At 43.7% G+C, this 17557-nt stretch overlaps 1 protein-coding gene across 12 annotated transcripts in view; it reads left to right on the forward strand.

Moving 5' to 3' along the window:
• SVIL (supervillin) overlaps positions 1-12676 on the forward strand; it is a 236771-nt gene extending 224095 nt beyond the window's left edge. For 5 of the 12 annotated variants that reach the window (XM_074946164.1, XM_074946165.1, XM_074946166.1 and 2 more), the window contains 3 exons: positions 9393-9514; positions 10550-10705; positions 10858-12675. In XM_074946164.1, coding sequence (XP_074802265.1) covers positions 9393-9514; positions 10550-10705; positions 10858-10944 — 365 coding nt within the window. In that variant the 3' untranslated portion in view covers positions 10945-12675. Of the gene's footprint in view, positions 1-9392; positions 9515-10549; positions 10706-10857 lie in introns of all 12 variants that reach the window. The other 7 variants (XM_074946163.1, XM_074946161.1, XM_074946162.1 and 4 more) reach the window with 3 other exon arrangements.
• Positions 12677-17557: the final 4881 nt, after the last annotated feature.

A 17557-nucleotide genomic window follows, 5' to 3' on the forward strand; every position in this document is an offset into this window, starting at 1 on the left:
TTACTATATTCAAATCATCTTGCTTGTAATGTGAGTGTACTTCCTCAAAGAGGAAATTGGGCAGATGGTGGATTAGTTTGATCTCTGGAAATTCATGCTGTTATAGAACCCCCTTTAATGCTGAATGCTGTGGCTCCAGCTCTAATGTACTTTGTCCTGGGTTTTGTAAAGTGTATTGTCCCAAAGGAATGGTTGGAGATGCAATTGCTGATGTAACTGGGTTCTGATTTGTTGATGGCTTTGAACTAACACTGGGAGCTTGTGTAGGGAGCAAAGCATGGGGTGATGTGCTCACAGTGGCCTGCCTCACAAAGGAGACAACCGGATATGATCTGCACAAGTTAGAGCACGGGTGGGCAAACGTTTTGGCCTGAGGGCCGCATCGGGTTCTGGAACTGTATGGAGGGCTGGATAGGGAAGGCTATGCCTCCCCAAACAGCCTGGCCCCCGCCTCCTCTGAACTCCCGACCCATCCAACACCCCCCTGGCTGCCCCCCCCCCCCCCCCCGGGACCACCAGCCCCTAACGCCCCCCTTCCCAGTTACAAGTAAAGAGCTGATCTCTTGTGGCACTGTGGATCCTCGATGGCATTGGTTTCAGCTGCAGTAAATGACCTGTCCAACTCATGTATTGTTGGCAGCTGAATCAGTGGCACCTTCCAGCTTCTCCAGGGGTCTCGCTCATATGCTGAAGAGTGTGAAGGAGCTGGAACGGGGGGAGAAATACATGTTGAACTCCACGTATGTGGGCCCTTGGGGAAGAAGGTGCCAGTGACCGATCACTGCTCTCTGGGTCTGGTAGGAGAGGAATGATTGTCATTATGATACTGTACCGTCTACTCCTGTTGTGTCACCTAAATGGATCAGTAACACCTTGTGGCTGAGTGTGGAAAGTCACCGAAAAGCTGAGCATTGAAACATGACGTGTATCCATTGCTATGCAGCGGTCCTCTTCCTGTGCCACTGGAGCACTGTTTGTGCAGAATTCTGATGTACATCCAGGATGTTGGCAGATTTTTTTTTCACATGTTGGCCTTGAGTTGTTTCCAGTTGGAGTAGGAATTAGAGGTTAAAGATGGAGCAGTAGTTGGGAAGGCCCTTGTGCACCACATGCTGGTGTTTTGAGGACTGGGAAGGCTGTTGCATTTCTGAGACTCTGAAGGACATGTTGGTGACAATACCACCTAACTCCTACATAGCGTTTTCCATCTGTAGATCTCGGAGCACTTTACTAAGGAGGTCAGTATCATTATCCCCATTTTACAGATGAGGCACAGAAATGCAGTGTCCAGGTGAACCAGCAGGCCAATGGAAGAGTCTTGAATAGAACCCAGGTCTCCTGAGACACAGTCCAGTGCTCCAGTTGCTACACAATACAGCCTCATGTTAATGGAAACTTTTTTCCCCCCGGCTTTCATCAAAGAGCAGGGGGCAGGTTGCGACTTGAACATGCCTCAGGACTTCCTGAATTTCAGTGGCTGTAATGGTAGCAGGGTGGCGAATGCTGTCTGCAGTGGTTTGGATTTTCTGCCTCTTTGTTCCCCCGTATTTGAATGCAAAGTAGGATGAGAGCTCCTCGGTGGTCTGTGCTTGGCATTATGAGTCACAAACTGATTAATTGCTTCGCTAAGTGCAGTAGCTCTGCTGGCTATGATTTTTCAGCTGTGGTTGCTTTGGAGTTGAAAGCTCCCTTTGCTCCCTTTCCAGGTGTGGTAGAGTTCTGCAAGAGCTATTTGTGCTGTTGATGTAGCAAGTTTTCCACCATTAAAATCCTAATATTTTACCTGTGCACTTCCCCTGCCAAAATCAGGCTGAATCCCAGGGTGATTTCAATCACTGTGAAGGAGGAGGAGCTAGGTTTGTGGCTACAGTCTCAGTGGGAGCAGGTACCCTTTGACTGTGATGATCTACTGGTTTGTTAGCCTCTTGGGCCTGTGGGTGATTCTCCTGTCAGATATGCTGAAAACTTTACAGGAATTAATCTTTCATGGGTTAACTAGCGCTGGTCTTTCATTGCCCTAATAAGATGGCACACTTAAATAGCAAGGAATATAAATACTGCAGTTATCCTAAAACTAAGAGATAATGGCAAGAAGGATCTAGTTAAGTGGGTAATCAGAAGAATTTAAGTGTGTTCTATTTTTATTTTATTTTTTTTGGCTTACAGCCAGCATTCAAACTACAAGATTATATGAAGTACTTTGGTTTGTATCCTTGGATAACAGCTTGAATATTCCTAGCAGCATGCGTTGCTTCATTTGTGCACAAATCTCTTTATCTAACCTCTCAGATTTTCTTGAAACTTTCTGAAGCTTTGTCTGATAAATCAACAGACTGCTTTGGAGCACTGAGCTCTAGCATAAGGGAGAGAGAGTGTGTGTTGCGGTTCATATTCTTGCATAAGAAAGGCAAACTAGCTTGAGTAGAGGGCAGAGTTCACTTCATTACCTGAAATGAGGAAAATGTTTCTCCTCTCAGAAATTAAATTGTCCTACCAGACGGCTAAGCCGATATTAGAGTGTTATCTGGCACAAGCAACCCTTCCTATACTCCTCCACTAGTATCACTGAACTGTGTTGCTTACTGCTGACAAATTTTGCAAATTGCAGAGTTTCAAATCGCTGTCGTAGTATTATGTGGCAAATTCAAGCAGTTTCCGCAGTGCGATTGTGGAACAGGAGGATTAAAAGTAAAGCAAAGACTCAGATGATAAATCCCTTGTCTAAATTGTGTAGTTGAAGGATTCTGATTTGTTGCTAATTTGTTCGTTGGGATACTTGAGATTAGAGCTCTGTAGATTAGTCTGTTTCATGCGAGTAAATTCTTTCTAATCTGTTTGCAACCACATGTTTGACCTCAGACAAAACATGGAGTGCTCACAGTTCGCAGAATTATTGAGAAAGTGGTTGTGATGGTTCTCTGGGTACCCAGGACTGAGAGTCACCTTGTTACCACCCCCTGCCTCTAGTGTAAGGACAGAGTTTTCCTTGTGCTTATCTGGGTGTCAGCTTCCCACCAGCCTGTTAGCCACCCAAACACTCTCCTTTGGGCTATGCCAGCCCTAGCTTTTCCTTGCAGTATAACACTAGGTGCACTCCAGTCTCTGAGTTCTTTTGAAACGTTCCCCTGTGATATCCAGCCCGTTAGGCTAATGTAGTGCCCATCTTTTAAAAAGGGAAGAAGGAGGATCCTGGGAACTACAGGCCAGTCAGCCTCACCTCAGTCCCTGGAAAAATCATGGAGCAGGTCCTCAAGGAATCAATTCTGAATCACTTAGAGGAGAGGAAAGTGATCAGGAACAGTCAGCATGGATTCACCCCAGGCAAGTCATGCCTGACTCATCTAATTGCCTTCTATGAGGAGATAACTGGCTCTGTGGGTGAGGGGAAAGCAGTGGACATGTTATTTCTTGACTTTAGCAAAGCTTTTGACACGGTCTCCCACTGTATTCTTGCCAGCAAGTTAAAGAAGAATGGGCTGGATGAATGGACTATAAGGTCGACAGAAAGCTGGTGAGATCATCAGGCTCAACGGGTAGTGATCAATGGCTCCTTGTCTAGTTGGAAGACGGTATCAAGTGTAGTGCCCCAAGGGTCGGTCCTCAGGCTGGTTTTGTTCAATATCTTCATTAATGATCTGGAGGATGGCTTGGATTGCACCCTCAGCAAGTTTGCAGATGACACTAAACTGGGAGGAGAGGTAGATATGCTGGAGGGTAAGGATAGGATACAGAGGGCCCTAGACAAATTGGAGGATTGGGCCAAAAGAAATCTGATGAGGTTCAACAAGGACAAGTGCAGAGTCCTGCACTTCGGATGGAAGAATCCGATTTACCGCTACAGACTAGGGACTGAATGGCTAGGCAGCAGTTCTGCAGAAAAGGACCTAGGGGTTACAGTGGACAAGAAGCTGGATATGAAGAAGGCCACTGGCATTTTGGGCTGTATAAGTAGAGGCATTGCAGCAGATCGAGGGACGTGATTGTTCCCCTCTATTCGACATTGGTGAGGCCTCATCTGGAGTACTGTGTCCAGTTTTGGGCCCCACACTACAAGAAGGATGTGGAAAAATTGGAAAGCGTCCAGCGGAGGGCAACAAAAATGATTAGGGGACTGGATCACATGACTTATGAGGAGAGGCTGAAGGAACTGGGATTGTTTAGTCTGCGGAAAAGAAGAATGAGGGGGGATTTGATAGCTGCTTTCAACTACCTGAAAGGGGTTTCCAAAGAGGATGGATCTAGACTGTTCTCAGTGGTAGCAGATGACAGAATGAGGAGTAATGGTCTCAAGTTGCAATGGGGGAGGTTTAGGTTGGATATTAGGAAAAACTTTTTCACTAGGAGGGTGGTGAAGCACTGGAATGCGTTACCTTGGGAGGTGGTGGAATCTCCTTCCTTTGAAGTTCTTAAGATCAGGCTTGACAAAGCCCTGGCTGGGATGATTTAGTTGGGGATTGGTCCTGCTTTGAGTAGGGGGTTGGACTAGATGACCTCCTGAGGTCCCTTCCAACCCTGATATTCTATGATTCTGTGCTGGCTTCTCGCAGAACTGCTAGGTTCCCAAAGGAACAGAACACACCAACTTGTAAGAGTCAATTCAGGATTAGCATTTTGCTTAATATCACACTTGGATATATTTATAATGTAAACAAGGGTAAGTTTATCATCAAAGCTTCAAATGATAGTGAGTAGGAATATTGGAAACAAATGAAATAAAATCATAACACACTAGCCTAACTGACAAGTTTACCTGTCTAAAGAAATTTATCTCACCCAAAGTCCTCTGCAGCATTTTCAACCAAGGCTGCTTGAGAGCCCATTTTTATGAATGCAAACGCACTGTCCATTTATTCCTAGATGTAGGGTGAGGCTGTGTCTTATTTGCCTCCTAGATATACCCCCAAAGTTCATTATTTGCCTCCTAGATACACCCTTCAGTCTTTACTTTTAGCCAGCATAACCCCCCTCTCCTCCTCCCTGTTGGATTGTTTTTTTCCCAGTGTGCTCCTTCCCTGTTGACTTCACATCTCTTCCTTAAAGTTTGAGTTCATGTGTATATGGGCATCCATTGTGTTAGCTTACAATGCTTAATTTACATCCCAACAGAGAGACACATTGCTTACCTTACCTCACCTCGTCTGGAGGAAAACCTGTTTTGCACCTTTGCTGTTGCTTAATGCCATGATACAGACATGAAAACCACATTTTCAGGATAAGAACGTAAGAACAGTCATACGAGGCCAGACCAAAGATCCATCAAGTGCCAGTATCCTGTCCTCTGACAGTGGCTAGTGGCAGATGCCTCAAAGGGAATGAACAGACAGGTTATCATGAAGTGATCCATGCCCTGTCACCCAATCCCAGCTTCTGGCAAACATAGGCTAGGGACACCATTCCTGCCCATCCTGGCTAATAGCCATTGATGGACCTATCTTCCATGAATCTATCTAGCTTCCTTTTGAACCCCGTTATAGTATTGGCCTTCACAACACCCTCTGGCAAGGAGTTCCAGAGGTTGACTGTGCGTTGCGTGAAAAAATACTTCCTTTGTTTGTTTTAAACCTGCTACCTATTAATTTCATTGGGTGGCCCCTTGTTCATGTATTATGAGAAGGAGTAAATAACGCTTCCTTATTTACTTTCTCTATACCACTCATGAGTTTATAGACCTCTATCATATACCCCTTAGTCACCTCTTTTCCAAGCTGAAAAGTCCCAGTCTTATTAATCTCTCCTCATACAGAAGCCGCTCCATACCCCTAATCATTTTTGCTGATCTTTTCTGAACATTTTCCAATTCCAATATACCTTTTTTTAGACGGGGCCACCACATCTACGCGCAGTATTCAAGGTGTGGGCGTATCATGGATTTATATAGAGGCAATACGATATTTTCTGTCTTATTATCTATCCCTTTCTTGATGATTCCCAACGTTCTGTTTGCTTTTTTGACTGCCGCTGCACATTGAGTGGATGTTTTCAGAGAACTATCCACAATGACTCCAAGATCTCTTTCTTGAGTGATAACAGCTCATTTAGACCCCATCATTGTATATGTATAGTTAGGATTATGTTTTCCAATGTGCATTACTTTTGCATTTATCAACATTAAATTTCATCTGCCATTTTGTTGCCCAGTCACCCAGTTTTGTGAGATCCTTTTGTAGCTCTTTGCAGTCTGCCTGGGACTTAACTATCTTGAGTAGTTTTGTATCGTCTGCAAATTTTGCCACCTCACTGTTTACCCCTTTTTCCAGATCGTTTATGAATATGCTAAATAGGACTGGGCCCAGTACAGATCCCTGGGGGATGCCACTATTTACCTCTCTCCATTCTGAAAACTGACCATTTATTCCTATAGTTTGTTTCCTATCTTTTAACCAGTTACCAATCCATGAGAGAACCTTCCCTCTTATCCCATGACTGCTTATTTTGCTGAAGAGCCTTTGGCGAGGGACTTTGTCAAAGCCTTTCTGAAAATCTAAATACACTATATCCACTGGATCTCCTTTGTCCACATGCTTGTTGACCCCCTCAAAGAATTGTAGTAGATTGGTGAGGCATGATTTCCCTTTACAAAAACCATATTGACTGTTTTCCAACAAATTATGTTCATCTATGTGTCTGAAAATTGTATTCTTTACGATAATTTCAACCAATTTGCCCAGTACTGCTTACATTGTATTTATACGTGGAATTTACAGCGACATTAATGACCCAGCTGACACACTGGCTTTCATTTGAGACCTCTCGTGGCATTCTTTGGTAGACTAGCATGTACACACCAGTCTTATGAGATTTCTGCAACCCCTCTGCTCCCCCTTGTCAGTTGACATTATGTGGTTCTTGGGTCACAGTGGTGAAGAGACAACTCTGGCAGTGTCTGGACTCCTCAGATTTCATTGATTCCTGTCTGGCTGGTTTACGTGTAGGTATAGTGTGAAGCTGGCATTAGTTTCCACGACTGACTTTCTAGTAACAGATGAAGTTTAGGTATCCATGCTGACTCTTCTAGATCCGCCTGCTGCTATTACCACCGTGAACTGCACACATTTTTAAGTCCAGACAGTGAGTGCAATAGGCTGGATCACTCTTGATCCTGTATTGGTGCTTTGTCCTATGAGATCCTAGAACGCTTGGTAATAGCTCAAGTGTGTTCTCTTGCAAGGTTCTGTTGTTATTCCTCATACTCAGTGTCTATGGGAGGCTGCTAGAGGAGACAGCAAGGTGGTTTAAGCCAATGACAAGCTGCTCTGTCATCATTTCATCTAACCCATGAGTTGCCTACCTGAGATAGGGACTTGGAGTATTGTGAGCTGGATGAGGCTGTTTTGAGAAATTATGCCTGTCTCCATTTTAAGGATGTTTGTCCACCCTTCTTCAGGAGTATCCACCATCTAGGAGCACTTGTGGGTCCCTCATTGCTATGCACTGAGCTGGCCAAGAGTGCCTTTTTTCCTCTGCGCTTGGTGTAATAACTGCAAACATTATCTATGGGCATGTCTTTCTGACCTCCAGGTAGGATTATTACAGTGTTCTGTGTGGTGTGCAGGGCATCCTTTGAAGATCCTTCGTAAGTTCCAACTACAGCAAATTGCAATGGTCCAGCTGGCCATAGGGAACATATTATGAGTGCTGCACAGACTGCAGTGATTTCCTGTTCACTTCTAGATACCGTTCCAGGTGTTTTTATTGATTTCTAAAGGCCTGTATGTTTTAGCTTCTAACCACCATTATCACCTTGCATTCCCCACATACTGCAGTGACATTGTGGGCAGCTGAGATGTTCTCACCAGGGTCTCCAAACTTGAATTTTGCATGCTGCTGACATTTTCCAATGCAGGACACTTTGTTCTAGAATTCCCGTCTTTTGGTAAAATTATGCAAAATTCATCTTTCCATTCAGGCTTTTTTGCAGGTTGGTGGATTGGGCATAGGGTAGGGAAGGCTTATATTGTGCGTGTTAGGAGAGGAGTCCATTTTGTTTTGTTCTTTTTCGGTAGTAAGCTACGTATTTGGATTTGTACATATGCCCGGAGATGACATGATAGGCACACTTTTAGAATATTGAAAAATACACCTTTTTAAAGTTGCTCTGATGCGCAAAAGAAAGTTTGTTTAATAAAGTCTAGATCAGGGGTTCTCACAACACATTTTTGGTGGTCTCAGAGTGTGGCCACCAACTCTTGCGTGTGGCCGCTCTGACAATTTGTCCGAAAATACTTAATTGTAGGGAGAGAAAAATGCACATATACATGTCCAAATTATTAGTCACAACAGACTAACTCAGCCCCAGCAAGCCTGGGTTAAATTATCCCCTGAATGGGAAGGTGGGTACAGAGGCAGTGGGGGCCGGGGCGATGGGGGGTGGTGAGCTTGGGGCCAGAGTCAGTCACTGTGCAGCCAGGGAATGGAACCCGAAGCCTTGTGGCTAGAGCCCGCCACCCCAGGGCTGAAGCCTGACCCCACCACCCCCGAGAAAGTGCAGAACTCACTGGCTGCCTGCTCCTCCAGCTTTTGTGTCTCCAGAGGGGGGCATGGCCCAAGCACTACTGGCGGCCTTGGAGGAGGGGCTGCTGCTTTGTGTTTCGTCCCCCACTCCCGCCCCCATCACAGCCAGGAGGTTGTGGCTACAAGAAAAGCCCCATGGTGGCCGCATTTGAGAAATGCTGGTCTAGATCAGTGGTTCTCAAACTTTTTTTTTTTTTTTTTTGTAGACCACTTGAAAATTGTTGAGGGTCTTGGCAGACCACTTAATGATCTTTCCAGATGTTGTTTTGTACCGTTAGCTATCTATTGTAGAGTGCTTTGGATAAAAGTGCTATATAAAAAAAATAATAATAATTGGTTTTTTGTTCTACAAATAAAAATACACAATTCATATTTTAATATCAGTAGTATTACCTTTCTAATGCAATGGATGTACCATCTCTCCCCCGCCGCGGCAGCCCCTGAGTTGAGACTGGGAGGAGTGGGGGTCTCTCCCCGGCAGCCGCAGCCCTGGAGCTGGGGACAGTCGCCTCTTTCTCTGGCTGCTGCAGCCCTGCATGTCCCAAATTCCAAGCTAATTAGGTGCCTGGACCCTGGAGAAAACACACATGTAAGGTGAGATGGTGGCCTTGGGGAGCCCTGCCTGCGCGGCTCCATTAATTAGGTGGGTGGCCGTTCGTTTTCTTGTGTGCGGCCGCCCAGGCGTGTACCTTAGAGGGAACTATCCGCAGACCATCTGAATGGAGCTTGCGGACCACTGGTGGTCCGCGGACCACAGTTTGAGAACCTCTGGTCTAGATGAAGGGCCTTGCTAAAATTTTACCTGGTAATATAGAGTGACAGAGCCTGCAAGATAATTCATGTTTTACAACACCTCTGGTTTTGTATTTTGGATGTTATAGGAAAAAACGTAAAGAAGCCTCCCAAATCCTACCTAATTCATGCTGGTCTTGAACCCCTGACGTTCACCAATATGTTCCCTAGCTGGGAACACAGAGAAGACATAGCTGAGATCACAGAAATGGTAAACAAACCTTCTATTGCAATTGTTTCCTGTTGCTGCGCTTGTATTTTTCTGTTTGATATTGTTAGTACCGGCCCGCACGTTTTCTGCTGGGAAGTCCCAAACTCCAGAGGATTAACCTAAATAATGCACTTCAGGAATCTGGAAGAAATAAGTATCGTTACATGGCTGAATTTTGATAACTGCACGATAGATATTTTCAACGAGTTATAGATTTTCATACATTCTAGTAAATGTTTCATTCTTTGAAGACTTAAGTGGAACTAAAAGATTCTTAACTTGATTCTCACCATTGAATCCTACCTAAAAACTAGTAAGATAAAATAGGGGTGCCACCTCTGAGCTGCACAAAACCTTGATTAAGCTCTGTCTCCCAACAAGGCAGGCTCCTGTTTTCTTTGAAGCCATGGACTGGAATATTGTCTGTTTCCATACAAAATATCGCACTGTCTTTGGTGGGGATGGCCCACCTGGAAAAGTCTCAGTGTAACTGAACAAAACAGGCAGCAGTATGTTTTTGTTTATGTAATTCAAATCAGAATCTCCATACTAGCATGTCAAAGTGCCATTCTACAGGGATTTCTTTGGGCCTTTGCATCAGTTTCCCCTTCAGGAAAACGAAGTTAATTCCAGCCCATGTGACTACTTTAAGAAGCTCAGGTGCAGGGTGTTTTTAAGTATAAACTATGGCCAAGAAGGGACACTGGCTATCTCCAGGAGTCTTCTGCGAGTCTTCCTCCTTCGTCAAAATGTGGTGGCAGGAGTAAAAAAATGGGTGAAATGGGGTTTCTTAAGGAAGAGGAGTGCCCTCGTGTTCTTAAATACAAGTATTTTATAGTAGCAGATTGTTCCAGCCAAAGAACTGGGCTAACACCAAATGTGCATAGTCTGCTTCTAAAATACAGGGGCCAGCTAACCATCCCCAGCTAGGTCAGAATTGGTACCAGCTCTGTAGCAGGCTGTATTTAAAATCAGCAATTGCTGATTTCAGTAGCATGTTTCTAAACTCTCCTTTTATTCCCCTCTCTCCGCCAGGATGCTGAAGTTTCTAATCAGATAATCCTTGTAGAGGATGTGTTAGCCAAGTTGTGCAAAACTGTGTATCCACTAGCAGATCTTTTAGCTAGGCCTCTACCTGAGGGAGTTGATCCACTGAAACTTGAAATTTATCTTTCAGATGAAGACTTTGAGGTAAGAGGGTGGGGGGTACATTTTTTTGTGTACATGCGTGTATTGAATCATTCCCACACACTCTTGTGACAGTTTCACTACTCGACTGGTGAGCACTTTGAGTTTAGTAAATTACTTTCCTATAGCGATGTGTCTTTTTGTCTTAAATTCAGGCCGCCTTAGAGATGACGAGAGACGAGTACAATGCACTGCCCTCTTGGAAGCAAGTTAACGTGAAAAAGGCAAAAGGACTTTTCTAAGTAATGTTATCGCTTAGTGATAGTACCAGAGGGATCTGTATCGTCACTTTCAACACCTGGGAATTAGCAAAATGAATTGCTCTGGATTAGTGTTCAAAAAAGAAATTAGAGATCTTAAATTTTTAGATACTGCCTGATCTTGAGTTGTGTAATATTGTAAATGTGCAAGAGAACTCTTTGGAAACGTTGTTTCAACTCCAAGGGTAAATGTGTTTAAACTTTGCTCTCCTGTGCACTTAAACAGTAGTTTCTCAAGCTACTACTGCAACAGTCCTTTGGCTATATATAGTACTTGCCATGTGTGTGTTTTTGAAGATGTTCTCTTTGTAAAGTGTTATTTTGTTAGTTTGTGGATTACAAAGAATTTATATTTATATAAACACATAGAACAAGTATGTATTTAACAATGCAATATGTATTCACTTTCAAGACTTTCATGTAAAAAAAAAAACTCTACAGAAAGGTAGTTGGATGGCAGTTGCTTATACTGAATTAGCTGTACCACCCATATATATCTTATGCATTCTGAAAAGTTTCTCTTTGCAATAGGTAATGAATTATTCTCAGTGCTGCTTCAGGTGCTAAACTAAACAAAGCATTTGTATTTATGGCATGGGTTTCTTTAGAAACTATGCAAATCAACCTTTATATTTCAATATCCAAAAATGTATAGTGCCTTGTTTTTGTGTACAGTTTATATACAAACAAGATTGGTCTGCATTTTGAAGATGGTTTAGAACGGTCTCCTATATTACTTTTATAATGGTAGAAATAAAAACATCTCAGTTTCTAATAAACGTTGTAAAGATTAAACATCTTTCATGATATAAGAGCTTAAAGTAAAAGCTTCAGAATAAACTCCTAGTAATGCTCTGGCTAGTCATTATTTACACACATACCCTTTGCTAGCATATAAAAATGTTCCATAATATTGTATTTACATTTGAAATGTTTGTAACCGGAGGCATTTAGATGATTTGTACAGTGTTATGATTTAAGAGTGGCAGATAATACAGAGAAATTTAAGATGATTATACAAAGATAAAATTAGACTGTACAACAGTCTTAACTAGTGCTACCTCTTGAAACAATTATATAACTATTGAATTATTGTCAATTGCCCCTTTTTTATACTTGATGTAAAATGTTTGGCCAATTGAAAACCTATCAAGAATATGAATCATGGTGAGTAAAGCTCTTGAAACAAAATTAACATGGTATTGAATGTTAACTGTATTTTCATTCTCAAAGAAAGTGATAGAACTGAAAACATGGCCATTTGCATTAGTTTGGCCAAGCAACTGTTTAATCAGGTTTCAGATTCTGTCATTGCTTGAATCTTTATTTTTAGGTAGTTGCTATCTCTGACTTTGAATTTCTGTAAGGATTGCTACTGTTACCTTTGCAATATCATTGTACCTTTCAAATACTACATCCTGTGACCCCAGAAAGCTTGCCTTGTAGACTATAGCCACTGGAAATCTCCTTTCTACTTATAAAGGGAAAACACCTTTGTTATCTATCAGTGCCAAGTGACTTTGTATTTTTGTTAATTTGCTGCTCTTGACCTGACTGTGACCACAGGGAAATAAAGTGGATCTTGAGTGTAGTGGGATGTATGTTTTGTCAAACCTCCATACAAAATCTGATTATCCACGTGCTTTCAAAAGAATAGGCTTTGTAAGTACTCTGGCAGATCAGTGAAAAGTTTTAAATTAACGCACACCTTTTTTTTTTTTTTTTTAAAGTCTAAAATATTTTTTCCCATCTCTGGCATAAGTACCATGTTAAGTTGCATTCAACAGATGTGCAGTTATTTCAGCAAAAGGATTTTTTTTAAATGGTATATTTTCTTTTGTTACTGGTATCTATGAAGAGTTAGAAATAATAGGGGAAACACTGCCAATATTTCCAATCCCTGTAAACACTTTTTCTTTCACCCTTTGCAGTGATAGGATCAAGCTAGAATTAAGGATTCATTCTATTTATTCATGCAGTCACTTTCTTTCTTTTTTTTTCTTTTCTTTTTTTTTTTTGTACTGTTTCCATTTTGTCTCTACAACAAAAAGCTAATCTGCATAGTTTGACTTTGTTTTGCCCCACTGTGGGAGACCATCACTGGATTTTTTGGATTGGTTGGTTTGTTTTAAAAACACCAGCAGTGTTCTGGGTGCTGATCACAACACAGACAATAGCCACCCCTAACTCTACAGTCTTAAAAAACCATTAGAGAAGCAGGCACAGAGATCCAGAGGTGGATAATATAGAATGCAGTGTTGTCAGCTCATGATTTTTGACATTTCTGGTGCTATTTGGAGTGTCTCTTAGTCCCAGTTCCTGGCGTTTTGTGATAGTATGAGACTCTGAGCTTTTCGTCTTAAAAAAGGTAAATTTCTTGTTCTTATGGTTGCAGAAAAAAGTTTGAAAATGTGAGCTCGAAAGGCTGAAAAACGAGGAGGCAAATAAAAAGAACCTAAAAATTATTATTTAATTTTCATTTTTGATCAAAACTCGTACTTTGGTGGGGGGCGGAGGAGAACTCAGATGTTTTGAACACTTAAGGCTGACATTACTGAGAACTGAGTATGTGTCAGGTGCCCTTATAAAGCAAAATCATTGCACATGGGTTTTTCACAGAAATTCTGCCAACTGTGATGTAGTTAGAAATGGCCTGTCCTTTCATGAAGGGGGGGAGCCTTTAAAACATTTGAATTCTTGTGATTGCAGCTCTCAATGAAATGGAAGTGCAAGCACTAGCTGTTCTTAGAGCAGTCTCCTTAGAACACAGCTAAATCTTTGGAGTGCCCTCAATAAGGCAAAAGCTAATGCCTGGCACTTGGGCTCTGTGGAAAAGACAATTGTAGCTTCAGTGTATCCTGGCTGGCTATTAAGCTTCTAGATGAAAACAGCATTCTGGACAGTCTCACAAATAGTGATAACTTCCATCTTGCAGACTTAAGTGTGTCATAATTAGGAATTTGATCTCAAAGGCTTTTTTTTTTTTCCCTCTCAAGTGCACACGCAATCTAGACATCTGTAGCAATGTTGCTTCCCTTCCCCCCCCCCCCCCCCCCCCGCATGTGCAGGAATGTTTACGTAAGGATTTGTTAGGTGTGAAATGGGCTGGAAATGAACACACCAAAACAAGAAATATAACTTCATGTTTGAATAACCCACAGCTGGTATGTTTCAGCTACAAGAGGAGGCTAGTGAAGTATAGGAAGGAAAAGAATCAAGTAATCTTACCTTTGATTACTGTTTTTCTCCAATTGGTTTCAATACTTGGTACCAAGAATTGTGGACAGGCCCTTACTGAAAGCAAAAGCTTCATCCAAACTCCTCCAAAAGAATGCACTAATCTCTCTGCTTCATCAATTGAAGATGGCTGGATGATGTGGAGACTGGTAATGTAAAACGGGGTGGGCAGGACTCCATGAACAAGAAACCATAACACTATGTTAGTGGCCTTGGTCAGTAAGTTAAGTGAACCACTCATTTCAGTCTGCATGGAGTGTGCCTTCTATCTTATAAAAGAACTAATGGATTACTTCTCTCTCAATTCCAGGTGTCATGAGCTGGATGTTGGGGCAGTGGGAGACTCTTAAAAAGGGCACTTCAGCAGGCAGAGAATAATTCCACTGGGAACGCCTGCATCTCTCTACCAACTGCCTCATAGTTGTCTGGAGCTGGCTACCAAGGCCGCACTGTCAACTCTTGCCTTCACTCTACACTGCCAGCTATGCAGCTCAGCCAGTACCTGAACTGGGGAGAGGGTGAAAATAACAGGACAGAATCTCCACGACTTGCGTGCTCTACCTAAAATGTTCTGTTGTCACTTGCATACTGTTGCAGATGGAAAAACTAGTATGTCAACCCTGGTACATAGCTGGAGAGCACACCAATTTCTCTTGTGTACAGGCATATGGGCATGGGTTGGTAGGTATCATCGAACACCCTGAGAAATGGCTGGGAAGGCAGCATGGAGACCTCCTGCCACCTGCTCAAGTGCACAAAGATATCCGTTTCAGTCAGACACATGCACAACCAGTGCTGCTAAGGAAGCTAATACTTGACCTTTTTAGCAGATTTTTCTATTCTAAGAGGTCAGTGTTAAAACTGAGTAAAGCCCTACCGCGCTTCTTGGTACGGTGCTAGGTACAGCTAACATTGCATATCTCCGGAGAGGAGAGGGGGACTGGATTGATCAGATATGCCCAAGATGTCTCCTCCTGTGGGAGGAAATTGTTTTGACTTTGCAGCTTGTCCAGGCCAAAAGCTGGGCATTGTTAGGGGGGTGGATTTTTTTGGTATAGTGAGGTACGGGAAGGTACTTTTTGGCACAGATCTTCCTTGCCTACCACCATGTTTATATTCATTTGCCTTCCAATTTGACTCTTGCCCTTGTTGACCGTGGCTGCCACTTCTGCATTGTTTCTCATAGTCTATTTATCTGTATCTAATCCGCGGTGTCAGACTAGCACACAGACCAATGAACTGACTGTGAATAATGGTGCTATAAATGCCCCGAGAACTCTGTAGCTAATGTTATCCAGTGTCAGAGCAGATGATGGTGATCCCAGAACCCTGGAATAACTCCATGAGTCAGAAATGTTCTGGTTTGATTTGAGTAGTGCAAGGATTAGAGACTCTCATCCAGTACCTCCTGCCTCCCCTTGCAGATCTATAGAGCTCATGTCCTCCAGCCTCCCCTCTTTTAGACCACCAGAGGGTCAAAACAGACATTCAGAGCCTAAGCCCAAGAGAGGGGGGGGACGGGGGGAAGAGCCCCTAAATGTGTGCAAGGGCCCCAGCTAAGCTTGGTTAAATTTTGCCATGGTGCAGTGTTACACTCACAATATCAAACTGCATCGTCCTTACAGCATGGTGTCTGACTAGGGTGAAGGGGCCTGGCCCTGCAGCCAAGGCTGAAACGGGGGGCCTAGGCCTCCTTTCTTTTTCTCCACATTTGTGTTTGAGGGTGTGAGCCTGCCTGCTTCCCCAGTATCACTGCCATGGGACCATACGCTACTATCCTTTCCAGGTTCTCATCGCTCCTTCACCCTGAGAGTAGCTGGAGAGAGAGGCACAGCCCAAATGACAGCAAGGTCAGTCCAAGAATGGAGAGTATCAGATAACAAATGTTCTATTCAGCATTCACTAGCACCAATCCAGGGAAGATGCTGGTAGAAATTCAGCAGCGTGCCCGTTGATTTGAACATGCTGGACTGACTCGGAGGGCCAGCCCTGCTCTAGGACAGTAACCAATGCCGCTGCTCCTTTCCTGAAAACCCATTGTTCTAAAGTGGCAGCAATGAACGCGGATTCCCCCGAGCCATGGCTCTCACCCGTCTGGCAAGAAACGCCTGCAGCTTCCAGTGTAGTCCCTTGACCCATCAAATCACACCAACTGTTCCTCCGCCTGCTGGGCAGGTCTCCATCAGCGTCAGGGACGGTGGCGGGTGGGCTGATCAGTTTTGGTGACATTTAGGAGGGAGACCTGACAAGTGTTATGTATCCTGCATGACATGCTTTTGGCAGCCCTGTCGTGGAGAGACCGAGACCGTCTCCCACAAAGTGCCCTTTGGGCTAGAGGAAAGCATACTGGGCCATGGCCTCTTCAATTTGTCTGATCTCCTAACAGCGCAATTTAGCTGCCACATTTCTATATAATGGTGAAAGCACGTGAGGGTCAGCCCCAAGCAGCCTGCAGAGCTGTGGACTTGGTGCTGAAGCAGATTAATTTTTGATCTCTGGAGAGCGTTCCTGCTCCCATTCAATGTAATTGAATGGAGTCAGGGAAGAGGGCTGCTGTGCTGCATAAGCGATGTAGATTCTTGTGTTTCAGGCTGCCTACAGCCCTGCTCTGTCTCCAGTCACCCCCCGCCCCAGGCTGCTTTGGAGAATCAGAGTTCTCTGTGCTGTAAACATATGGTCTAGGCATGCAAAGTGCTCCACGGCAAGATCTCCCCCGCCCCCCGGGCTGCGTCTCCAGGATAATAGGCCAGATTCTGGGATATCTCTCAGGAAGTGGGGGCAAAGGTGGCTTTACACCACTTCTGTGGCTCCTGATTACAGTCAGCCCCAAGGCGGCAGAACAACCCCCAGCACAAGTGAGAGGCGCCCAGGGGGCTGCTAACAGGTTGATCTGCCACCCAGCATTGGCTAAGCATAGGCCACACTCTGGCTGCTGCCTCAGCATGCCCCTAAACTGAGACCAGCGAAGTGCTGTGCAAATCAGTTCCCTAGCACTATAGCTGGGAGCCTCTTAAACACACAGAGAAGTATTTGTAGAACTACATGTGGGGAAAAGTACATACTCCATTTCTCCATCCCTCTTTTCGCCTCTAGAGTGGACTATAGTGGTCCCAGCTGAAGACCACTGAAATTTCACCTGTCTGCTTAGCAGAGTTGCTCTCTGTGTTGCAAATTTTTGTGTGCCATTGTCTGTGCTGGCTTCCGATTTGGTTCCAGGAGCAATTCAAAAGCTGGAGTCTGACTAGAGCTGGTGGAAATTTTATTACAAAATGAAACAGAAACACCCCCCCCCCTTTCAGAAGCAAAAATGTTTGTTTTTAATGAATCCTGAAAACAAAAAGGGGGGTGGGTTTCAGGT

The sequence above is a fragment of the Natator depressus genome, chromosome 2 (assembly GCF_965152275.1).
Source record: "Natator depressus isolate rNatDep1 chromosome 2, rNatDep2.hap1, whole genome shotgun sequence".
NCBI lineage: Eukaryota > Metazoa > Chordata > Testudines > Cheloniidae > Natator > Natator depressus.